At 38.1% G+C, this 26,520-nt stretch overlaps 1 protein-coding gene across 9 annotated transcripts in view; it reads right to left on the bottom strand.

Moving 5' to 3' along the window:
• The window catches only part of RASAL2 (RAS protein activator like 2), a 397,309-nt gene that overhangs the window by 29,533 nt on the left and 341,256 nt on the right, over nt 1–26,520 (bottom strand). For all 9 annotated transcript variants that reach the window (XM_014783389.2, XM_087438356.1, XM_004425002.3 and 6 more), the window contains 7 exons: nt 18,889–19,042; nt 16,519–16,617; nt 15,404–15,958; nt 12,088–12,232; nt 5,310–5,454; nt 4,114–4,350; nt 1,243–1,444 (listed from right to left, as the gene is read on the bottom strand). In XM_014783389.2, the coding sequence (XP_014638875.1) occupies nt 1,243–1,444; nt 4,114–4,350; nt 5,310–5,454; nt 12,088–12,232; nt 15,404–15,958; nt 16,519–16,617; nt 18,889–19,042 (1,537 nt within the window). The remainder of the gene's footprint in view (nt 1–1,242; nt 1,445–4,113; nt 4,351–5,309; nt 5,455–12,087; nt 12,233–15,403; nt 15,959–16,518; nt 16,618–18,888; nt 19,043–26,520) is intronic.

The following is a 26,520-nucleotide window of genomic DNA, read 5'->3' as shown; positions in this document are numbered from 1 at the left end:
TTACATGGCTGCCTCTGGGTCTTCTTTGTCTTCTCAACAACCAATAGACTCTTCCCCCCTGCTCAAATGGGTACAAATGCCATCTGAAGAATGTCTTTGCTTGCTCAGCTCTCTTGAGCCATGATTCCTATTCAAGAAATTTATCCTCAGCATAGCTGCAACTTAAAATCTAGCTAGTGTTTGTAGAAGTGAAGAAGGGGCCCTCAAGAATAAGGAACAGTTTATTATTTTACAAATGTTTTAAGCACCACTGGACACCCTATCATTTACATTTCTTCAGGAAACTGGTCTTTATTAATAGGTTTTACTCCTCCTCCCAATTTATTGGTGCAACATTTTTAAGGATAATAGGAAAATGGAGGAAAACAAATTCTTATCACAGAAAAATAACTTTGTTTTTTGAAGTTATTCTAACACATACCACCACACATATTTATAAAGTACCTGTAGCAAACAAAAACATCAATAAATAATTATTGTGATAAACCTAGCCAAAGTCTATTAAACTATTTTCCATTACAAAATATTCCTCTTTGCAAAATTCCAGGAGGAAGAAAATGATTGGCATGGTATACATTTAGTTATTAATATGATATATAATAAAATTCTTAGCTTATAGTCAAAAAATAAATGATGAAAAATGATAATTGTTTTCTGTATTCTTAATTCACATCTGTAGAGGAAAGAAAACATTAGGATTTTCAGATCCATGTAACTCTGTAGTACTAACAGTTACATTAAACTCTCTGACTTGCATGATAAAAATAAATCCCATGGGTAAAATTACTTAAACACGATAGTCTCAATATTTTTCTAAGTCCACACTTTTGTTAGAAATTACCATATGAGGTTTCACCTCATTCTACTATACATGAATAAGGCTGCATACACCAATATTTGATATCAGTTTCTAGGTTAAGTGTATGTGTGTGTTTATATTTATATATACACAAACATACATACACAAATATATACACATATACTTATTTATAGGAATATATACTCCATTTATTAAGGTAATTACCTAAAAATATATTTCAATAATTTCATGGCTTTCTAGAATTTCCTGGTTTGTAGGGCACATATTTTACTCAGAAATGATAACCATTTACTTCCAGACTTCTAGGGCGAAAGGTTGCTTTCAACTAGTAGAAAGCTACCACTCTGTAGACACTCTCCAGAACTCAGGTGTATCACGGTTCTCTACCTCCCATCTCCCATTACCCTTCCAGCCTACTTTACCTTATCAAGTTGGGAAACTACTTCCCACAGTAAGGAATGCAAAACTGAAAGCTCTCGGCCTAGATCAATGTAACCATCAAAGCCTGGGGTGTTTGAGATGGTGTCTGGATTAGAGATCTCCAAGAGAAAGCGCTTCATTCCACCCCATTCATGTTCTAAAAAATCATTCATGAACGCCATGTACTCCTCTTTGTTACCAAATCTGAAGTAGAGGGAGAGAAAATGAGAAAGAACATATTCAGGAAAAGAGATGTGATTATTTTGAGTTGACTTTACACAGAGCTATAAAATTTTTTTACTTTGGAGAGGTAAGTGACTAATTTGTTTATTATCTGTAAGTGATAAACGATAAAACATACTTTCTTAATATTACTTTAATACTCAAAAACTTTGAATAGCTTTATATTCTCTATAAGGTAAAGCCAAAAGTCTTTTTTCTGGTACTTAAAGCTTTCTGTAATACAGACTTCAGTTACCTACCAAATGCTCATCAGTGTAAACCTTCAACATCACTAGCTTCTTCAAAGTCTCCCAAATATATTATACTCTTTTTCTTCTCCAAGCTTTTACTCATACTATTTACTTCCACTACAGAACTTGTCTCCTCTTGCTTATCTGGTTTCTAGCTATCTTCTGGGCCTAGCTTAAGTCCACAAAACTTGTTCCAAAATAAACAAGAAATAATTTTTATCAGAATTAGCTCAAATATGGGTAAATATGCATATTTCTATGTTGGCACATATATATAGGGCACAGAAAGTTAATATAGTGCACTTCCAAAAAGCCACTATTTATAAAACTAGAAAACAATCTGTCTCATTTTAGTTCTAATTTTTTCCTTCTAAAAGAAAGTTATTTTTAAGCTTCAATATTGAGTAAATCTGTGATCAATTCTGCCAGTGTAAATTCTTTCTCAGTTAATTCTTAAAATTGTTTTCTATAAATTATAAAAATTATAGAAACTTAAGAAAAATTTGAAAACAATGAAAAGTGGAAAGAAAAAGTGTGGGTGTACCCACTCTACCACCCAAACATATCTGCTGTTTACATTTGAGTGTATTTCTCCCCAACTGCTTTCTCCTAACTTCCCTTTGAAAATTTTTTTTTTGTGTGAGGAAGATCAGCCCTGAGCTAACATCCGATGCCAATCCTCTTCTTCTTCTTTTTTGTTTTCTGAGGAAGATTGGCCCTGGGCTAACATCCGTGCCCACCTTCCTCCACTTTATATGGGACTCCAAGACAGCATGGCTTGACGAGTGGCGCGTTGGTGTGCACCGGGGATCCGAACGTGCGAACCCAGGGCTGCCGCAGCGGAATGCACGCACTTAACCACTGCGCCACTGGGCTGGCCGCTTCCTTTTGAAATATTTTAAAGCTACAGAAAAGCTGAAAGAATATACAATGAACACCACATGCTGTTTACTGACATTAACCAACTCTTCACATTTTGCCAGGTTTGCTTTCACTCTCTCTATACATATACTTTTTTTTCTTGGCTATTTTAAACAAAGTTGCAGACGTAACCTCTAAATACATTAGCACCTATTTCTTCGGAATAAGGAATATTTCTTACATAAACTAATGCCATTATCCCACTAAAACTTTTAAAAAACATTATTCATGGGGGCTGGCCCCGTGGCCGAGTGGTTAAAGTTCCACGCTGCGCTTTGGCAGCCCAGGTTCATGGATTCAGATCCCAGTCGCAGATCTACTCCACTCATCAACCATGCTGTGGAGGCATCCCACATACAAATTAGAGGAAGACGGGCACAGATGTTAGCTCAAGGCGAATCTTCCTCACCCCCCAAAAAACCAAACCAAACAAAACATTACTCATAAATCTTATATATAGTTCATATTTAAATTTCACCAATCGCCCCCAAAATGATTTTTGTAGATTTTTTTTCCAATTCAGATCCAGTTAAGATTCAAACATTGTATTTAGTCTCTTTTAATCTAGAACAATCCCCTCCATCTTTTTCATTTTGCATGACACGGACTTTTTTGAAGAAGTCAGGCCAATTATCTTAGACAATATAATCATAGAATTTGTCTGATTGTTCTTCCCAACTTTTGTATATTTAGGTTTTTGTGTCTTCATGTTGCTGGGATATGCACCATTTGGTATCCTGTCTTTTTTTTGGCTAAAGGTTTTGTGTTTTTTTTTTGGTGAGGAAGATTGGCCCTGAGTTAACATCTGTGCCAATCTTCCTCTATTTTTTATATGTGGGACGCAGCCACAGCATGGCTTGATGAGTAGTACGTGGGTCTGTGCCTGGGATTCGAACTCATGAGCCCTGGGTTGTCGAAGTGGAACATGTGAACTTAACCACTAGGCCACTGGGCTGGCCCCTGGCTAAAGTTTTTAATAGCATTTTTCATTCAATATATCTTCATCATTTTCCATATTATTGGTTCTTTGTAAACACTATTTGTAATGGCTGCAAATATTCCATTGAATGTATATATCATAGGTTACGTAATTATTCCTCTATAAAGTGAATACTTGTTTCCATTTTTTTTTGCTATTTTTAATAATACCATAAGGAAAATCTTGTAACATGAGTAATGAGGCTCTCCACCATCTAAATTTTAGGTCTCTCTCTCTCTCTTTTTTTTTTTTGCTGAGGAAGATTAGCCCTGAGCTAACATCTGTGCCAGTCTTCCTCTATTTTGTATGTGGGCTGCTGCCACAGCATGGTTGACGAGTGGTGTAGGTCTGCACCCAGGATCTGAACCTGTGAACCTGGGCTGCCGAAGCGGAGAGCACTGAACCTAAACACTAAGCTGTGGGGCTAGCCCCAGGTCTCACTTACTTTTTAAATAATGTTGTTTTTTTTTTTTTAAAGTGGTTATGGTAGCGACACCTACTTGGCAAAGTTAGCCAGGTTCTGAATGACTTTGGCAATTAGAGTCAGAGTCCGAGACGTGCGGTCATCAGGATACTCCTGCATAAGGTTGAAAAGACTGGGAGACATAATGGCTGGGCACAGAAAACGGAGAAACAATGAGGCACTGATGAGCCGCTCGCTGATGTCTTGCTTGCCGCGGTTCAGGCACTGCTGCTTCCATGATGCAAACACTTCTTTCAACTCACGAGGGAAAACGCTGGGGGAGGAAAAGAGATCCAGATCTCTAAATACAAAAGTGCCATAATCCTCGAAAGCATAAGCAATCTCACTCTGACTCAACATACTCTGCTCTAGAGCTAGGCTATAAGGAGGGCCCAGTGGAGAGAGCTATGTCTGACTGTGGCTGAGAGGTGGAGAAAAATTCACAGAAACCTGGATAGAAACTGGAAACCCAAAGCTACAAAACTCAGAGATTAGGATAAATTTAGTTTTACGAAGTGGGAAAATGGCATGAGGCTCCCCACCATAATCTCTCTAAAGACTGTTCATCAAAAATCTTCCAAAATCTCACCAGTTGCTGGGGTTGGAGCAATGATAAAAAATCATTAACACATCTGTTTAACACTAGTAAATATTTTAGAAAGCCATTAAAATACTTTTGGTGTTAAGAGGATGTGGTGTTGGGCCCGCCCTGTGGCTTAGCGATTAAGTGCGTGCGCTCCGCTACTGGCGGCCCGGGTTCGGATCCCGGGCGCGCACCGACGCACCGCTTCTCCGGCCATGCTGAGGCCACGTCCCACATACGGCAACTAGAAGGATGTGCAACTATGACATACAACTGTCTACTGGAGCTTTGGGGGAAAAAAAGGAGGAGGATTGGCAATGGATGTTAGCTCAGAGCCAGTCTTCCTCAGCAAAAAGAGGAGGATTAGCAAGGATGTTAGCTCAGGGCTGATCTTCCTCACACACACACACAAAAAAGAGGATGTGGTGTTAATATTCTGGGGAAATAGTACATTTATATAGATAGTCAGTTCAGAGGTACTTCTGTTTATAATGGAGATTTAGATTTTAGATAGGACCGTATTAGGAAAACTTTCAATTTTCCCCTAAGCCCTTCCTTTGGTTGGGAAATAACAGTTAACACTGTGTTGACTTGTATATGGAAAAATTTAAGTTCCATATGCAGGACATGAAACACTGATACCAGCTCACCAGTAAGAGTTGATGATCTTGCAGAAGGCCAGCTCACAGCACATTTTCAGGTTGCTCTGATGGTCTATCAGTTCACTAGATGAACATTTGTTGGGATCCACTTCACAGTTCTCATCTGACTCATATAAAGCTTTGATGAACTCCCCTATTGAAGAGAGAAGTTGGCAGACAGTATAACTATAAATAATGTCTTCCTGAATAGAATAAAAGGATTTAGGATTTCTGTCCTAAAGTGTATAATGAGGAATTCTTTCTGAGACCTGACATGGAGGGCACAAAAGATTGTTCACGAAGGGCTACTGCTTTGGAACCCAAGAGTCACCACTTTCCATGTATCTTGTTTATTTTCCTTATCCTGGAAGTGCAAAAATAGTAATCACTAACATTATGATCATGGCATTTATAAAAATAATAATGATACTACTGTAAACAATGATATAACTTTAAATCTTTTATCTGAAATCACCAATATATTTAATTTTGCTATAAGGCCCCTCTACCAGGATAAATAATGTTACCATTTTAGAAGAAAAAATAACCCAAGCTTGATTGACTAGCTCACCTAAGGGTTTAAGTACTAATGCTGGTGCCAGAGATTCGAGTAAGGGTCTCTAGGCTTACCTCTTGTAATGGGGATAATCGTTCAATACAGCACAAAATTGTAGCAGAACATCTCTTTATATAATCTGTATACGTTTTTCCAAATATATTTAGCGTAGAAGCCCTGTTCATACGTCCTGTCCTCTATAGAGATATGCCCAATATTCCCTGAAAGAATAAATCCTTACCTCATCTGTTACTCCTCCACTATGCACTACACCTTGTACATGTTCTCCTCTTCGACGCTTCACACTACTTTGTGCTTATTTGTTCACATGTCTATCTCAGCTCTAGGATGAATACCCTTGGAGGTCAGGGACCAGGCTTTATTCATGTTCAAATCTCCAGCCTATCAAATAGCTCCCACAGCATTGCAGGTGCTTTATAAATATTTATCCAAGATGGTAGTGTGTATTCTTGGGTTTTTATAGGTCTTTAGAAAAGAGGCATAGATCTTTCAGAGATCCTTTCAAATCTGCTTGTATTACTCGAGGTTCAGGCTTGTTATAATACATTTCATGAAAGAGAACAATAATTTCTGCAAAATTAAGTAGAAGCAGCAATATAAAGAGCATTTTTTATTAAAATGGTTAGTACTGAGGTAAATGAAGGATTTAAAAAAATAGCTATGATAGAGGATAGGAAGCTATTATTTGGAAGAAGAATGCTTGGAGAACAGGGAACTAAGTGGTATACAGAAAAAGTAACGGCTTTGGAGCCAGACAGATCTCGGATCAAATCCTGGACCCATCACTTAACTGACTGTGGGGCCTTGAAAAGCCACTTAACTAGTCCGAGTTTCAAAATGGCGTTAATAACTCCCACCCTATAGAGCACGGTGAGAATCCGAAATAATGCATGAACAGAAAAGTGTCTGATATGGTGCCTGGCACTTAGTAGGGGCTCTATACAATAAGTATTATTATATACAAACTATGCAATTTTAAAATAACTTCATAACGTGATATGACCAAAATTAGTAAAAGGCTTTTAAAAATGTTTACCAATTCTTACAAGATTTGTATTTGACATGTTCTCAATGTCTCCCATGCTATGTGCTTCCACACAATTTACCTCATTTAAAAAAGTACCTAGGGCCGGCCCCGTGGCTTAGCGGTTAAGTGCGCGCACTCCGCTGCTGGCGGCCCGGGTTCCGATCCCGGGCCCGCACCAACGCACCGCTTGTCCGGCCATGCTCAGGTGGCGTCCCACATACAGCAACTAGAAGGATGTGCAACTATGACATACAGCTATCTACTGGGGCTTTGGGGGCAAAAAAAGAAAAGGAAGAGGATTGGCAATAGATGTTAGCGCAGAGCCGGTCTTCCCCAGCAAAATGAGGAGGATTAGCATGGATGTTAGCTCAGGGCTGATCTTCCTCACAAAAAAATAAATAAATAAATAAAATAAATTAAAAAAAAAAAAAAGAAAAAGTACCTAAATTTAAAACTAAGTTATCAGTGTCAAATCCTCCATGTAAAAATTGGCCCGCCTCTAAATTTATATCATAAATATTCTGTTTAGTGAGTTCCTTAAGGTTATACCTATTCTAGGGAAACAATACTAACATTAATAAATAACTCATGAATTTTAAGAATATTTTTCTTTTATTCTCCAAGAGACAAATAAATAACTCAAGGGTCCAGACCTAAATTAACTATCTAAAGTTTTTTTTTACCTGATTAAGAGGTATTTAAGATCCTCCAAAATTGAGAAAATTATTTTCACTTATGAAAGTATAATCTACATCTGATAATGTGGAAAGTACCACATTGAAAGGTGAACCTTTTATAGATTTGTACCTAGAAGCTCCTTACCTGACCAAAAATTGAGACAGATTCAATAATTCATTTACAATTGCTCTCCTGACTTTGAAAAAAATCAGAGCCAATGTTGTTTAAATGTGTTTGTGCCTAGAATGTTCTATGGTGTGTTTTCTATGTAAATCATTAACTCATTACTATCTAGCATCCAACATGCATGTGTAGAAATAAGTCAATAGGTATGGACATAATTATTGCTAAAAATAAATTTGCCTTTGCCACCAAGAATGGAAATTAGGCCTTTTGAGGGACTTCTTTACTATATCTCACAAACGGGATTTCCCGTGCATCACAGGACATCAACATGCAATCTGATTTCAATCAGAAAGGTAAAAGGGGTTAACAGATAGAGGATTTAACTTTAAGTCTAACTGAGGCAGAGTCTGTGCAGTAAATAGTAATGCTTTTCATCAAGATAAATGAAGACTGGCTAAAAAGCAGATAGATGTTGTATATGACTGGCAACTTTAAACTCAATTTTCTCTGAGAATTCTTCAGGTAGTCTGGAAATAGCATCTATTTTTTTGCCCAAAGTGTATGAAATATAACAAAACTTTAATTATTCAGAGTGCTCAACAGTACTTATTAATTTTTTTTTTTTGTGAGGAAGATCATCCCTGAGCTAACATCCAATGCCAATCCTCCTCTTTTTTGCTGAGGAAGACTGGCCCTGGGCTAACGTCCGTGCCTATCTTCCTCTACTTTATATGGGACGCCTCCACAGCATGGGTTGACAAGCGGTGCATCAGTGCGCGCCTGGGATCCGAACCTGCGAACCCCGGGCTGCCAAAGCAGAGTGCGCTCACTTAACCGCTGCGCCACCAGGCCGGCCCCTAATTTAATTTTTTTGGTTTACTGAGACTTCACTGTAAAGGCCTTTTTATTTAATACTTATTATGAAATTTTCCACAATTGTATTATGAGAGGCTCCTGTCATAACAAGTACAGTATCATATGATGAAAATAATTGAATCTTTCTCAGGTAACTGAAAATTTTGCAGTTCTTCAAGGTTACTATTTGAAAAATCACTTATTACTATCTTGAACCATATAAAATAAGTCTAAATTTACACTGGTGCCAAGATACATTCTGTAAGTTGTTTTGTTTTTATTTGTGTGTGTGAGGAAGATCAGCCCTGAGCTAACATCCATGCCAATTTTTCTCTTTTTGCTGAGGAAGACTGGCCCTGAGCTAACACCTGTACCCATCTTCCTCTGCTTTATATGGGACGCTGCCACAGCATGGCCTGACAAGTGGTGCGTTGGTGGGCGCCCGGGATCCGAACCCGGGCCACTAGCAGCGGAGCGCGCGCACTTAACCGCTACACCAGTGGCCCGGCCCAGTAAGCTGTTTTCAAAATAGAATTTCTGTCATAAAAGTAAAATATGGGAGAAAAAAATCAGCCATTGAGAGTCTAAAATGTTAACGTTAACTAGAAATACGAGGAGTTAAATGGGAAGAACACAGGAGAATCTCTGTCCTGAAGAAGCTTACCAATTAATTTTATTTATGCTCTTGGAAGCAGCAGCCATTTTCACCACTGTGGCCCTTGCTCCTGGGTTACAAATATGATAATAGAGATCTTTATGGGGTTACTTGAATTTCTTCCCATGCTCACTGAATTAATTTTCATGTCTTGTTGAGCCAATAAGCTAATTATTAACTGTCCTATCAAAGGACCCGTATCTACTTTTTACTTCGGAAATTATTTAGGAATCCTGTTTAGCACATTGAAGGTAGAATACAAATATTTGATTTTTAAGAAGTAGATGGTCAACAAATATTTACCCTTATGTCCACAGAATGGAGAATACTGTTTGAAATGCTTCATCATTGCCTTTTATAAGGCAATACAAATCATTAAAGCAAACCATGAGATATATAATGTATGATATGACTGTAATAAGTTCTTTATGTAAGACCATGAACCTCTCTGTACCTTTCCTAATGTCAATGAAAATGCATTTTAATTATTCTCACAAATTTCCATTAGATCTTAAACTAAAGCACATGACTGAGAGAAAAGAAAAGAATATGAAGATAGGAAGCAGGAAGAGAAAAAAATCTACTTCTGCAGAGTACGAACTAATCGCCACTACAGTGAGTCTACTTCACGTAAACACAGTGGTCCTATTTCTTGAGCAGTCATTCACTTTTTGCCCTGTACAGCCTGGCTCCTGTCCTCCTCACAGCAGTCCCAGCCATCACTAGTGACCTTTTAGTTGCCAAATGCAATAGCCATTTTTTCTTTTTACCTTCACCTTCCTCAATCTCTGACTCTATTGATACTTTCTTCCCTCTTGGTCTCTAGGACTCAGTATTTTCCTGATTTTCTTTCTTTTTTTGCATGCTGGTGCACATTTTCTCTCTCTCTGATCACCTCTTCTTCCTTTTACACCATAAACCCAGAGACATTGTAAGATCTGTCTTTGGCCCTGTTCTCTTCCTCCTCTGGTAATCTTGTAGCTTCATTTATCCCCTTTCCAAGAGCTAGCTAGACAGATGTCTTGGGATTTCCTACTGCGAATCCCTGGGACTTCCTACTAGAACTTCAAATTGAATACATGTGAAGTGGAAATATCATTTCCCATCTTTCAAGCCTACTACTTCTATGTTCCCTATTTCTAAGAATCTCATCATCCTTCTAGTCACTCACAAAGGCCCCAAATTTCTCCCCACCCGCCACCAGATTCCTATAATTCCCATAAACTAAGTCCTAACAGTTCAATTTCTTTAATATTTCTCCACCTAAAAGATCCACCTTTTCTCTTACTCTTGGTGACTACCTCATTCAGAGTCTTGTTATTTCTTGCCTTCCTTATCACAACACCTTCTTAACTGGTCTCTGCTTTCAGTTGCTTTCTTCACCAACCCATTTTAACCATTCTGTTAAACTGATTCTATTGACTAAACACGTTGCTCAAAACTTTCAGTGGCTTGCCAATGATTACTATAAAATCTAAACTCCTCATTCAGGCATTCAAGGCTCTCAACAAATTGGTTCTAATTGTTTTTCTAATTTTTGTTCTTGTTGACTTGCCTTTTTCACTTCATTTTTCAGTTAACTGGTTTTACTCCATACATATCCTGTTCTCTCTGCCTTTTTTTTCATGTTGTTCTTTCCCCTGCACTAATCCCTACTACCTCCCTGTCCAATCTGTTTTTATATAACCTTTCTATGCTTCAAGCTACACACACACCAAAATGTATTTCACACAGGAAATTTTATAATACTATCAGCTAGAATCAATTTCTTTAATTCTTTGAAAAACAACAGGATTTCTCTCCCTTTTTGGTTATAGGGATATTCTTATCTTTCTTATCTCCCTATATTGTAAGCTCCTTGAGGGCATAAGTCTATCCATTCATTCGACATATCTTACTGTTTACTCTTGATAGTCACATGTGACTGTTGAGCACTTGAAATGTGGCTAGTCCAAAGTGAAATGTGTAATAAATGTAAAATACACACTGAATTTCAAAGAGTTAGTATGAAAAGTAAAATACTTCATTAATAATTTTTATACTGATAACCTGTTAAGCAATATTTGGATATATTGGGTTAAACAAAATGTTATTAAAATTAACTTTATCTGTTTCTCTTTACCCTCTTTGTACTGTGACTACTAGAAAATTTAAGTTACTCACATGTGACTCACATTATGTTTCTATATGATATTGCTGCTCTCCATTCTGTGTGAAGCATTGGGGATATGGCGATAAAAGAAATGACCATGTTTTTCAAGGAACTCCCATCTGCTTTATCGTTATGTACATCAAAGTGCCCAGCATAGTGCCTTACTCTAGTGGTTAACGCCTGAATTTCATGACCAAATCTGGAACTGCAAGTGAATGGCCTAGTCACCAAGAACTACTGACTGGACAAAAATTAGTTATTGTTAAAAATTCTGGAGGTCTTAAAGGCAGAAACTGGGAGTTGTGGGAATTGGCAATTGCCTTCATTTTTGATGCATGACAGCAAATTTTAACACTTTCAAGACATAGGTAATATATTTATATCATGATATAAATAACCAGCACCTTGGGGGAAACAGGTCACCTCAGCTCTAGTAGTGATACCCACTAATATTGTTGGGTATCTCAGAGTCAGGAACTTGAGGGCCTGGGGGTGTGCTGGGCTTTCTCTTGCTGTACATATTGTAGTAAACTAATCTGTTGTTCCTCCACTGGTGAGTACTGCAGAGACTTCTTACAGCTGAAACTCAAATTTTAACACTCTAGTCAGCTACAACTGCATAACATGGAGAATTCGAGCTCAGTTTGTCTCAGGAGGGTGAAATAACTTAAAATTAAAAGGGAAAGAAAAGAAAACAGATGTTTTTCTTCTCCATACCCAATGCATCATGAAGATACTGTTGTCCCACCAACTTGAGGTATTCTTCAATGGATTTGGTGGCAATGGTGTTCTCTCTGAAGATCAAGACATCATGCTCTCCACAACGATCCACCTCAGACATCACCAAGTCGGTCAGAAAATCCTGGTAGAATAATGTTCAATCAGGCAGAAAGCAACTGAATAGATAACATACATTAGAAGAGACGGATGAAACATCAGACATCCTGGGAATGCTGCTTTAAAACTAAAGCTACCAGATTCATTCGAAAGAAAAAAGTCAAGTCATGATAAAATCTTAGGTGTCACCAGCCCTAAGTTTAAAATTCCTTCAAGGTTTTCCATTGCACTTTTGATAAAGACCATAATTATTATTATTTTTTTTTTTTGAGGAAGATTGGCCCTGTGCTAACATCTGTTGCCAATCTTCCTCTTTTTTCCTTTTTCTCCCCAAAGCCCCAGTATATAGTTGTGTATCATAGTTGTAGAGTTACAGCTCTTCTATATGGGACGCCGCCTCAGCACGGCTTGATGAGCAGTGAGTAGGTCTGTGTCCAGGATCTGAACCAGGGAACCCCGGGCTGCTGAAGCGGAACTCGCAAACTTAACTGCTAGGCCACCGGGCTAGTCCCCAAGGACCATAATTCTGAATGCAGTCTACAAGTCTCTACATTTTCTGGTTTCTGTCTCCTTCCCAGCCTCATCTTGTACCATTCTCACTGCATTCTGCTCCAGCTTCAAGGGCCTACTTTTTAGGTCCTTGAATACATCAAATCCTTTCTAACACACAATATTGTCTGTTCACCACAAAGCTTTTTGCAAATGCTGTTCTCGGTTCTGCCCTGGCTCCCACCCTTGCTCCCAACCCCCAGTGTCATGGAGTTAAATCCTCGGATCCTTTGGATCTTAGTTTGCAGATTATTTCCTCAGCGAAGCCTTCTCTGACCAACATCGCCCCTGAACCCCATTAGTCAGGTCCCCTTAATCCACACTGTCATAGCATCATTTATCTTTTTTTTTCTCTGCACTTTTCACTGTAATCACACATTTATTTCTGTAATTACTTGATTAATATCTGTTTTCCCCAGAAGACTGTAAGCCCCATTAGGCCAAGACAGTGTCTATTTTTATTCACCTCTACATTCTCAGCACTTAACAGTTTCTGGCACATATTAGGTGTTCAATATATAATAGCTACAAATCGGTTCACAGTATCAACGTGGAATTTCTTTCTTTTTTTTTTTTGTGAGGAAGATCAGCCCTGAGCTAACATCCATGCCAATCCTCCTCTTTTTGCTGAGGAAGACTGGCCCTGGGCTAACATCTGTGCCCATCTTCCTCCACTTTATATGGGACACCGCCACAGCATGGCCCGACAAGTGGTGCCTCGGTGCGCACCCGGGATCCAAACTTGGGCCGCCAGCAGCGGAGTGCATGCACTTAACCGCTATGCCATGGGGCCAGCCCCAGGAATTTCTTGAACCCAACACTTGAACTTATCTTCTAGGCTGACTCTCTCTTTCTCTCCATCTATCCATTCGTTTACCCATCCATCCAGAAGAAAGGCATAAGGACAAATAAAGCCCTTAAGAAATAGCTGCTTCATTTCTCAACAGTCTTAAAGAACTTCATATAAAAATCAATGTTCATTGTTGTTCAGTTTGAAATGAGATAACATCATATATTTTTAATGTTATATATTCATTGGATATTTCAAAGTCTCCAAAACCAAAAACAGGGACTACGCTGATTTATTTTTCTTTAAAATAAAGCATTTTAAACATTAATGGGATTTACTCTGGGGACGCTCAACAGTGTAAAAGAGTCGTAGACCTAGGAATCACTATTAAAACTCTTATGCCAAGGGACCGAAGGAGACTTTGGGGGATGATGGCAAAATTCTGTATCTTATTTGTTGTAGTTTCCATGGGTGCATAATCTGTCAAAACTCATTGAATTTTATACTTTAAATGGGTATAGTTTATTGAATGAAAGTTGTACCTCAATAAAGTTGTTAAAAAAATCCTACATAAATCCTTGAACCTTGAGCAACTGAAGAGCAGAAAGAACATATCCATACAATTTCAAAGATGAGACTTAAAATTCCAATGACACCTCACTTCAAACTTGTAGGCTTTTTTTTTCTTGGTGAGGAAGATTGGCCCTGAGCTAACATCTGTTGCCAATCTTCCTCTTTTCACTGAGGAAGATTGGCTCTGAGCTAACATCTGTGCCCATCTTCCTCTATTTTGTATGTGGGATGCTGCCACAGCATGGCTTGATGAGCGATGCCTCGGTCTGCAGCCAGGATTCAAACCAGCAAACCCTGGGCTGCCAAAGGGGAGTGCGCAAACCTAACCACCAGGCCACCAGGCCGGCCCCCAAACTTGTAGGCTTTTGTAACACCAGAGAGCTCAAAATTATTATCAGTAAATTCAACCACAAGAAAGCTAATCAACAGGAAGGTAGTTAGACAAGGAACTAACTACTGAATATGCTGATATACTCTGATTTGTATCAAGAAATCTTAAAAACATTTATCTTTATTGTCTAGTTCTAAACAAATTATTCTAGCTGTGAACTCCTCTAGATCTAAAATACAATTTTATCACAACTAATTTGCATATAATATAATGGAGACTCAGCCTAGTTAAGTGAATATACCTCATAAGTCAGGCTGATCAAAGACTCTATCAATTGATTGGCGTTCTTCAAACAATTAGCATATTTCTCTTTTTCCATCTTCCTGAATTTTTACTTCTATCCAGGATGAAATGAGACAAGGCTATCATGAAACAGCTTATATAACATCCCTTGCGATTTTATTTCCAAATTTAGATTTTAACCCTATGAAGATTCTTGATAATGCCCAGCATGCTTCTGGAATACCTCCTTCTGTGACTAGGGGATATAGTCATCAATTAATCTTAACTTAAACAAAATATAGCAAGGAATAAACCATCATACAACACACTCTAGAACTAAAGATAAATAATCTTAAATGCATTGTGGGATTATCATGCCAATCCTACATTTCTTTTGTCAGACAATAAAGAGCTAGTTGAGGTACCTATGTTTCATACAAATGGAACGTAAATAAATATTTGTTGGTTTCCCCAGCTTACTTTTTTAGTTTTATAATCTCCATCTTTTCTAGATCGAAGAACTGCTAATAGGTTTCCTTCTTAATTCTTTTTTTTTTCACCAATAGCAAAGTATATTTCTCTAATTTGGCTCTTTACAGGAAACATATGTTTGTTTCTTCACAAAAGGTAGGGAAGAGATTTGGGGTAATACAATCTCCTTTTCCTCTTACCTTGGCTCTGCCAGTACTTTGAAGAATGTGCACTAAGGCACAGGCCAACTCTTCCTTATTTCTCACACTAATTACCGGTTCAAGGACAGAACACAGCATGGTATAGTTGCTGGTGACAAATTCTGCAAATTCTTTGTATTGTTCCATAGGCAGAATGGTGATAGTCTGGAAACGTGATTTAATCCGAATAGAAGGTCCTCCTGTCTTTCCTTTGTTGGGTGTAGGTGTACTCACTGGATACCACTTTTCTACAAATTGGCGACCAGTCACACTGGCAGTGGGGATGTTGACTAACCCTACATAATTATTCTTGTCTTTTTTTTTCTTTTTTTCCACATCTTTATAAATGTGAACTGTGATGCTATGAAGAGGTGGAAGGCTGTAGAATTCAAAATGTTCACCCCAGAAAATATTGTCTGCTTTGGTCTTGCTGGTTGTACGAGCAAAGAGGATATCATCAAGGCACAGTTCACAGAAATATTTCTTTTTAGGGGCAAGGTCCTTGGCTTCAATGATCCATAAACGAAGAACATTTTCAGCTCGTCTGCAATTGTCCTATAAGGAAGCAACAAAGTTGAGTTTGAGAGCTGAAATCTCAGACAGACAACATTTTCCTCTTAAAGTAGGTGATGCTGACTATGTACTTTATTAAGAGTAGTCAATAAATAATAAAAGGGATTCCTATGTCATTGTTCACAATAATAGCAAGCTCTAAACAAGAATGTATCAGAATCTTAGAAAGTCACATACATTCTATTTTACTTGGATTAAAAAAATATCCTGTAATGTAAGTTCTCATAAAGCCAGCCTAGTGGTAACTGGACTAGTTTCTGCAAATAAAATAGAGGTTAAGTAGTTAAGAAACTTGTGTTCTAGTCCCATCTCTATCATGCGCTAGCTTCTGACTTGGGCAAGTCACTTAACTTCTGAGTCTTCTTATGCACACTAGTAAAATCATTATAATATCTGCAATAAGATTATTTTGAGCATACAATAGCATAACGTAAATGCGTTTTAAAAACTATAAAAATTAAGGTATTATTACTGCATTTATCTTCTATCAACTTATTGCTTACAGAATTATACATTTTTTAGACACTCAAAGCCACTATTACCTTATTTGGTTGAACTGTCCTGCGAAGGTTTTCCATCCACTTATCTCTCTCTGAAGCGGAGTTGCAGCTGAAGCATTTACTGCCACTTAAGTAGGTAACCTTCAACACGAAGATTAGAGATAAGGAAAGGGAAACAGATGGTTTGGGGGCTCTATCTTCCTAGTTGTATCATCTAAGTGTTAGGGATATGCCATGAACCCAAGTCATACTACATGAAACCAAAATGATAATTGCTAGTTTTGTGATATCTATAGCTACATCTACATCAGCTTTTTGCTTTGTTATCTAGGTAATATGCACACTCATCTCCAGGTATGAGAACAAAGACCATTGAGAATTCAGCTCAGGAAGCTAAAATTGGCCTAAGGTTAAAAAACATCAAAAGTAAAAATCTTTCAGGCCACATCTTAAACTACCTGTAAATGAATATGCTCAATTCTGAGCGAGTTAATAAAAAATAACCAAAAGCGAGGGCCGGCCCGGTGGCACAAGCGGTTAGGTGCGTGCGCTCCGCTGTGGCAGCCCAGGGTTCGCCGGTTCAGATCCCGGGCGTGCACCGACGCACCGCTTGTCGGGCCATGCTGTGGTGGCGTCCCATACAGAGTGGAGGAAGATGGGCACAGATGTTAGCCCAGGGCCAGTCTTCCTCAGCAAAAGAGAGGAGGATTGGCAGATGTTAGCTCAGAGCAGATCTTCCTCACACACAAAAAATAAAAAAAAATAACCAAAAGGGGCTGGCCCGGTGGCATAGCAGTTAAGTCTGTGCACTCCACTTCAGCAGCCTGGAGTTCGCCAGTTCACATCCTGGGCACGGACTTATGCACAAGCCATGCTGAGGCGGCATCCCACACAGAGCACCTAGAAGGATGTACAACTATGACATACGACTTTCTACTGGGGCTTTGTGGGGTGGGGTTGGGGGGGGGGGCAAAGGAAAAAAAATAACTAAAAAGGGAAGCGAGTCTCTAAAACAGCTTAACAAACTTCTCAGGATTGCCTTCACTTACAATATTATAGAAGGCTACTAAAAGAAACTGAAAAAAGTTATGTATATTGAATTACTGTCTTGGGAACCCATTTCTCCTCCACTAGGCAACCAGTCATTTGATTTCCAGTCATTTATTAAGTTAGCCTGACCATTACTATCACTGTCCTTTGAAAATGAAACATGTTGTGTATATGCCTAGTACCTAACACCGGGCTTGGTATACAACCTGCTGAACTGAGTTCCACAAATATGGGAACGTTCAAGTGACTTTTATAAAATAGGACACCAATAAATGACCTGTCTAAATTGCTGAAGTGTGCTCACATATTAACTCAATCTCAGACTGTAACTCAATGAATCAGATCAGATTATATGGTAGCTACAAGCCACATGTAGCTAGTGAGCATTTGAAACGTAGCTAGCCCAAATTGAGATGTGCTCTAAGTGTAAAATATATATCAGATTATGACAACTTAGTTTAAAAAAAAAAAGAATATAAAAAATCTCAGTGATAACTTTATATTAGTTATATGTTGAAATGATAATATTTGGGTTTCATAAAATTTAAAATTATATATGTGGCTTGCTTTATATTTCTGTTGGATACTGCAGGTCCATAAGAACAGGAATCAAACATCTTTCAACTTCTACAACATCTATCATAGGACTCATCACTAGTTACTTAGTAAGTTCGTGTTAATTAATCAAATCCTAACCCTAACAATTACATATATTATTTTAAAATTTAATTTTCAAATGGCCAATTGTGTACATCTAGTTTGGGAGGGAGAAATTACCTCATAAAAAGTAAGAGTCATAATTTTCTGGTGAAGGGTAATTTGCTCTTTCAAGAAATTAGGCACCTGCAATGTGCCAGGGACTGGGCTAGGTGCAGATGATTACAAAAATAAATCAGACATGGTCCCAAATCTTGAACTGCCCATGTTTTAGTTAGAAAAATTATGGTTTTGGTCAATTTCCTCAAAGAATCATTAAAATCTGGAGCTTACGCTTTCAGGAGAAAAATAAAAACATATTGGGTGATATCTTTATCAATATTAAAAAATAAAACACTAGTTTAATAACTTGTTGTTCGTCTTGTCACCCCTGCTAAGAACATACTAAGAACCCATTTATTTTGAAAGCAGACTAGGCCAATAGAAATAAGAAGTCATCATTAATAACTTTAATTGCCAATATAATTAGATTAATAGATTTCCAACCTTTTCCGTGTAAGTAGGTAATTTTAAGCAACTGAAAACCAGTTAAGATGATCAAATCATCAACACCACAGTAATGAGATCACAACATTACTGGATAGAAAATCTGCTTGTTGTTTAACTACTCTTCCTTCTTTCTACCCTTTTTTTTTTTTTTTTTACCTCAAAGCAGAAGTCTTGTCCAAGGATGCTGCTATGGAGTGGTTTCACTGATACAGGCTCCCCTCTACCAAGATCCAGACACTCCACTGCACTGCACGGGCTCAGCAAGGATTCATGAGAACGTGACTCCTTTAGTTTAGGCAGCCCACGAGACCTAAAGGTAGAAAAAGATATTTGAAATGTGTAACTACTTGGCCAAGGAGGAAATGAAGGTCTAATACAATGGAGGCTAACAACAAACGTATAAATGCCTAAGGAAAAATAAATGAGGAGCAAATTAATAGTTAATCTATAATAATAATAGTAACCATATTCATGTGGCACATGTAAACCATATACATTATATATTGGTGTGTGCACACACATGCATTTTTTTTTCAATAAAGAACAACGTGTACTACAATTTTACTAGACTCAAGGGAGCTCAAAGCTCCACCACAGACATTGTTTTTACCCTCATTCCTATCTTCGAGATGGAGAAATATATACTATTCAAGGTTATCTTATACAATCTTTTTTATGTAAAGGTATTATCAAAAGACATGTTATTTCTTTTTTTATTTCATGTGATAGTTTTATCCTCTTCTATCATTGACAAAATAGTAGTGGCTGAATCCTCATTCTGTTTCTTTCTGGTTTGGCAGAATAAACACGCATACACACACAGAATCAAAGCCAAACTTCTCAGCACAAGACCCTGCCTTTAAAGGTCTGATTTCCATCTCAGTATGGAATTCTTTTCTGGCAAGCTTTTGGTTCTATCCATGCTTTAATATATAAATATGAATAAAGAATAAAACGCCTTGAAGAAACCTCCCACCCTCAAATGAAATGTTCAAACTCTCATCCACAAGAACAGATCTTTGTCAACACCATTCAGGCATCCTGGTTGATTTTGTTTCCTAGTTGTTTAAAAAAGGATACTGGGAATCATGATTCTTGTCACTACAGGAGCTAGTACTTCACTGCCTTCCCCTTGGAAGAATTAATGAAGTCAAACAATATCAAGCACAATATTCTTAAATCCAGAACTGGATTGCCATGCAGTTTTACTCAATAATTATAGTATTTATTGACAGAAACACCCAGAGTTAAATACATATATTTCAAGCAGAAGTACCTAGTAACAGGGATAAAAAGAAATGCCTTCTGTAAAGACATTTGTTTTTGTAAAACACACTAAATAAGCAGCTTCATTCATTTCCTTGAAATAACCATGTTAACATTAAAAGGAACTGAAATACTTAATGCCAGAGTAGCTTTCACTTAAATTATAAAGTAATGAGATATAGGAAACTAGCACTAAAGGCTGCTCTTTCCCTTCCGTTTCCATTCTAACATTGTTTAATCAAACTTCATACAGTAAGAAACATCTTAAGCAATAAGGATTTTCGTCCATTCTTTCCACACTCAAAAAAACCAACCACCATTTAATGTTTAGACTGAAAAATGTGTTCTGATATTCAACAGTCTTTTCAAGGTCAAAAAGTCAATAATTATATTTACCCTTGTTATTACAAAGTATACACAAAAGCCATCTAATGTTTTGTACATAAAAACATAACAGCTCCACATTTATTTCCTTTTGTTCTATTGGACAAGACGATGACACATTATACACTGTAAACACAGCACATTAACTATAAATAACTAAATGCTAAAACAATTTTATTCCTTTAATGTAATTACCGTACAACCTTGCCCAGTATGCTTCATAGGAAGCCTGGTTGAGGCAACAGGATACTGTAATCTTTCTTAAACACACAGGAAATAACAATTCCAGCCCATTTTTCCCAGGAAGAGCTGCTTGGAGGAGAAAAGCCTCTCATGCTCTGGGAGTAAGCCTCTTAACAGGAAAGATGAAGGCATATTTAAAGCAGAAGGAGGTAAGACAAAAGGCTTACTCAGTTTTTAAATTCTCTAGGAAAATATTCTAAGACATAAATTAATTTTATTTCAAATAAAATAAATGTCTACCTACATGAAGCAATTGTACAGCCACCTGGCAGTGCAACCCCAAATCATAGCGGTGCCACATGTCACAGTATAGCAAATCACTTTCTGAACTACATCTCAGAAAACAACTCTCTGTTTAGAAGACAAGAACCAATAGAAGATGGCTTCCTTGCTGCCTTTGGTTACTGATAACATCTGTGGATAAATGTTTTCCAGGTGTAATTTCAAGTCTTCAACAGAAGCAGAACAGAAACACAAACAACAGAACTTGAAATCATCTTCCAAATAGGCTGCAGGATAGGTAATATTCCTTCTTCTCTTCCTCAGGCTGCATCCAGCCCCTCAGGTAACACAAACAAGGTTCCTGGGCTCCAGGCTGGGCCTGTTGCCATGGTGCTACACCTATAAAGAGATTAGAGCTAAAGGCAGCAGGGAGAAGCTGCAGCTTGAAGGACTCAAGGAACATGCTCTGCAAACGTGACCATTTTAAGACAGAAAGGAAGAAATGGCAAGGCCCCTACCCATTCCCATTAACAATTTCTCAGAGTAAGGCTGTAGGAAAAAAAACGGAGGCAACTCTGGGGGTGGAGGAAAATCTCTTAATGCTACTAGGGGACAAAGCTGAGAAGCTTTAGCTTGCTTCCTGTATGATTCCCAGCCCCCTTACTAGGTGTTTGCTACATCCTACCTTGCGAGTACAATCTTCCTCTCACATCTGTTCTATTTCTTGTGCAGCGCTTACTCTAGTTTAATGTTTCTAGCTATTATTTTGCATTAACTTATCTGGTCACGTGTTTTTTTTTTTCTTTTACAAAAAAAGTTGCATAAAACTCTTTATTCACTATTTCTAATGCCAAACAAATTTCATTTCAATACTCAGGTCTAACTTCCAAGTGCAGCCATAAACAGATATTACAACCAACCCATCTGGAATTAGAACTCAAAACTCCTCCTAGGTACTGAAATTTCAATTATTAATACATAGTTCAGAATCTCCTATTGTTCAGCGTTTATGTACATATGTGTGTATATACGCAGCTACACCCACACACCCATGATTTGAATACTCAAGTCAGTAATATGTTCAACATTACTACTGAATAAATAAGCAAGCCCTTCCTGTATTGGGAAGAAAGTGTCTCTGAGAAGACAGAAGTAATTCCCAGAGAAGCAGCATTACAGTAAATAGGAAGATCAAGCAGCCTGGGAATGTCTGGGGGGAAGCATTATCTGTGCAAATATTTCCATATAATAGGATCAGTAACCCCAAGTCCCCTCTAAATCATATTTCCCTCCTCCTATACCTTCATATGAATTGATCTTTCTTAGCTCTGCTAACTAGAGAGTTTTAGCAGTTTCGTATGGCACTACAGTTTACTTCTCTAATGGAAAGTAGAATGTGGATTTATTGAGAGAATAATACAAGTTTAAGACAACTCTTCCCAGTCCAATCTGACAACAATCTTCAGGAACCTAGTCCAAAGTGGACATTGTGAATCCCTTGACTACTGGCCCAAGTTCTCTTCCCAACCCTGTATCCTTATCCCCCAACCCCCATCATCCCAAATACCATGTGTGAATAATTCAGGGCTCCAATATGACTATTTCTTGGTTTAATTGGGAAACTCCTCCCAGAAGCAATTTTACTTTTAATTAAGGAAAACCATATTCTTTACATTTTTAAGGTCAGCAGACAATCTTGATTTCTGTGTAAACTCCAGGTCCTCTAGCAATGTGACAGGTAAGAGTTAAAAATCTAATTGCTTTGCCGATCAAGATTACCTGCTGCTACTAACCTATTTAAGAGATAAACTACAAGGCAGGGGAGGCTTTCTATTACTCGCTACAGTGAATGGGTATTATATTGCTTGAACCACACCCCTACCTGAAATGAGTCTTAAAAGACAAAAGTGAAGGGTTGGTGGATAGGGTGTCAACACCCACACCACTGGAAACACTGATGAAGAAAAAGAAAAAGGAGTCAAAGAACTCTGATAGTGCAATGTTAAGTAAAACACAGCTGGATTTTTCTCAGCTTAACCGTCCAATTTTTTTAAAAGCCATATTTCCTCCAAAGCGCCAATGGTGTTTGGATGTGCTAGCTCAATCTGCCACATGTTTACAGATTCAGTTCCAAATTTGGGAAACTTAATTAAAAATGCTTATTGCCACACAAAATCCTGTACTCCAGAGCAGGTGAATTTCTGCTTGGCTTGGCAGTTATGATTCCAGATCGCTTTACTGAATTCTTGAAGAGACAGCTCAGCCATAAGCTGGGGGCCGCCAATATACGCTTGTATTCACTAATACATATTCCTAACGCGCTTTACCTTGTTTGAAAATGTCCCAGGTAGTAATTAACAAAATTCAGTAACCTAATACTCTACCACCAACAGATTTACATAAAGTCTAATCAGTTTTTAAAAAACTGCATCTGTGGGGCCGGCCAGGTGGTGTATTGGTTAAGTTTGCTTGTTCTGCTTCGGCGGCCTGGGGTTGGCCGGGTTGGATCCTGGGCTCGTACCTACTCACCACTCATCAAGCCATGCTGAGGTGGCATCCCACATAGAAGAACTAGAAGGACCTGCAACCAGGACATACCACTAGATACTGGGGCTATGGGAAGGGAAAAAAAAAAGAAAAAAGGGAGATTGGCAACAGATGTTAGCTCGGGGCCAATCTTCCTCAAAAAAACCCGAAAAAACAAAAAAACAAACAAACAAAACCGCATCTGAGATCTCACTTTGGGAAAAATGTAGCTTTACTTGCTCCCCAGATTTTATTGTTTTTCAGCCTGGTATCTGTGAAAACATATAACTTACGTTTTCTGTTTGAAAGAGCAGATCCTTTCCTATACTGTAATTTTAAAGGTTTCCCTCCATGGATTAAAAAATAAAAATAAATTAGAGCTCATTCACCAGAGTTCTAGTTGTGTGCTAAAAAAATGTTCTCCCTGAGGATCCTGACAGCGCTAGCTGCACTGATTAACCCACTGCAGTTGAGCCCAGTCCCTACTGCTTATATTACTCTCTGATTTGGATGTTAGCTTAAAAAAATAGACGATACAACCACTCACACAAAAGCCATTTATGGAAACATAACATTTACTGCTAATCTTCTCTCTCCCTGCTCTCAGACTCTAGACAGGATGGTCTAACGAGTCCAGCTGCTAATGGTAAAGAAGAATATCTGTCAGCCTGAGTTGTTACTTAAAATGAACCAACTCATGGTAAGGAAATTTATCATCAGAGACAAAAATGACATTCAACCTATTCTGGTACATAAACATGTATATATACAATGAAGGCAGACACAGAAAGAAGACAAGATTATAAATATTAAAACATGTTCTGGAGGGCAGAAAACTCAACTAGCCTCCAATCTGACAGACACTAGGGAAGAATCTCTTTACAGAAAGTGTACTATATTGTAATACGCCCCTTTTTTGTCCTTAAATTGCAAATGGAATAAAATCTACTAGTGCCTATTAAGCAAATTAAATGTAAACACAACTATATTGAATTTTAAAAACTCCATGAAACCAAATCAAACCACACTCATAAACCAACTCACCTAACATTCTTACTAGTTAAAGAGTGATTGGAAAGACTAATAACTTTTCTTTCCCTTTTCCCAAATTTAGTTAGACTTCTAGTCTCATTATTGCCGTAAAACTAAGTATGGGTGCAGGGAGAATAAAAGATGAAAAAACTAATGGAGTTCAATGACATGTACTTCTTAATCATTCCTAAACTCATGACTATTTGCTTTCACATTAGTATCTCATTTGGCTGAATAAATGAATATATATATGACTCCATCTATCCATCCAATGATTACTTGGTACACATTATGCATCAGGCACCATACTAGAGGTAGACGTAAGGAATACAATGGTGAAGAAGAAAGGCATGGTCCTTGTACTCACACACAGCTTATAATCTAGTGAGTTAATCCATTATAATACAATGTGATTAAGACCTTCGAAAAAGGATTCAAAAGAGGCTCTTTGAGCACTTAGTAGGGGCCCTGGATCTTAAATTGGGGATTCAGAGAAAGTTTCTTAGAGAAAAAAGTAATGTGAAGTTGTGACTTTATGGATGGGGTGGAGTTAGCTATATGCAGATGTGGAGGTACTGAGAATTCTAGAGGGAATGGTTAGCATGTGAGAAGGCCTGTAGTAAAAGTATACTAGAGTGTTGGAGAAAATGAAGAGTTCAGCAGTGTGGCTCTAGTGCAGTATGGACGTGTGTTGGGGCTGAGAGAAGAGGGGTGGGGAATAATGAGGCTTGAGAGATAGCATGATACAAATTATAGTATTGTGGGTATTTCAATTTGATTACAAGACCAGTGGACACAGAAAGGTTTTGGGTGGTGGAGAGGGAATGACATGCTCAGATGTGTGTCTCAGTAAGAGTACTTCGGCTAAGGAGTGGAAAAAGAGACGGGTACACAGAGAGGAGAGAGAAAAAATGAAAGACAAAGACTAGTTCATAGATTACGGTAGTAATCTGAGTAAAGGTCATTAGCGTAGCAGAAGTGGGGAAGTGGATAGAGTTGAGAGATAATTAGGAGGTAAATAGGCTTTAATGACTGGAATGTTGGAGGCATCAGGAAGAGGGTAGAGTCAAGGATGAGCCACTGGGTAGAAAGATGGTAATGTCTTTTACAGAGATGGGAAATGAGAGGCAATGCTGGTTGAGGTGAGGGTGTAAATGAAGGCAAGTTTTGTACAAGTAAAGTTTGAGGTTCCTGTGGGAGTAGATGTGTGCTACAGACTGAATGTTTGTGTCCCCCAATTTATGTTGCAATTGTAATTTCCAATGTGATAGTATTTGGAGGTATGACCTTTGGGAGGTGATTAGGTCATGAGGGTAGAGCCCTCATGAGTAGGATTAGTGCCCTTATAAAATAGACCCCGGAGAGATGCATCGACCATTCCTCCATGTGAGGACACAGCAAAAAGATGGTTTTTTGAACAGGAAGCAGGTCCTCACCAGACAATGAATCTGCCAGAGCCTTGATCTTGGACTTCCCAGCCTTCAGAACTGTGAGAAATAAATTTCTCTTGATTATCAGCCACCTAGTCTATGGCATTTTGTTATAGCAGCCTGAATGGACTATGACAATGTGAATTCTGAAACAGAACACGCAGATCAAGCAAAGGTCCTAAGAAAATAAACAGAGGAATGATAACACTTAAATCTACAAAAAATGACACAAGAGACTTAAAAATTTGAAAGATAGAAAGACATCCAGGTGACTCAAGTATCATAAAAGCCCAGGGAAGAGCATTCTCAAGAAGGGTGGACTGTCCATTACTGTAGAAGATCGTGTGTGTTGAAATATTAATGGTAGCCACTGGATATATGAACTGAGAGACAATTGGAGACTTTGGCAAGAGTGGTTTCAGTGAAGTGATGAGGACAAAAATGAGATTGCAGTGGGATGAGAAAATGAATAGGAAGTGAGAAAGTGGAGACTAACTCATAAAGTCTGACAGTGAAGGGGTGGCAACTGAGAAATAACTAGGGAGACATAAGGTTGAAATGGGGTTGAAGGAAGTTTTTTTCTAATTAAACATCTTTTCCTCTTAAACAATGAAGTACTAAATGCTCTTGGTAATCAAGTCCAACAGCTCAGAAGGATAGAAGATGAATAATATAAATAAGGGGA

This window comes from Ceratotherium simum, chromosome 2, assembly GCF_057802395.1.
Source record: "Ceratotherium simum simum isolate JZ-2026a chromosome 2, ASM5780239v1, whole genome shotgun sequence".
NCBI classification, from domain to species: Eukaryota; Metazoa; Chordata; class Mammalia; order Perissodactyla; family Rhinocerotidae; genus Ceratotherium; species Ceratotherium simum.
This window is presented reverse-complemented; position numbering and strand designations above follow the sequence as displayed.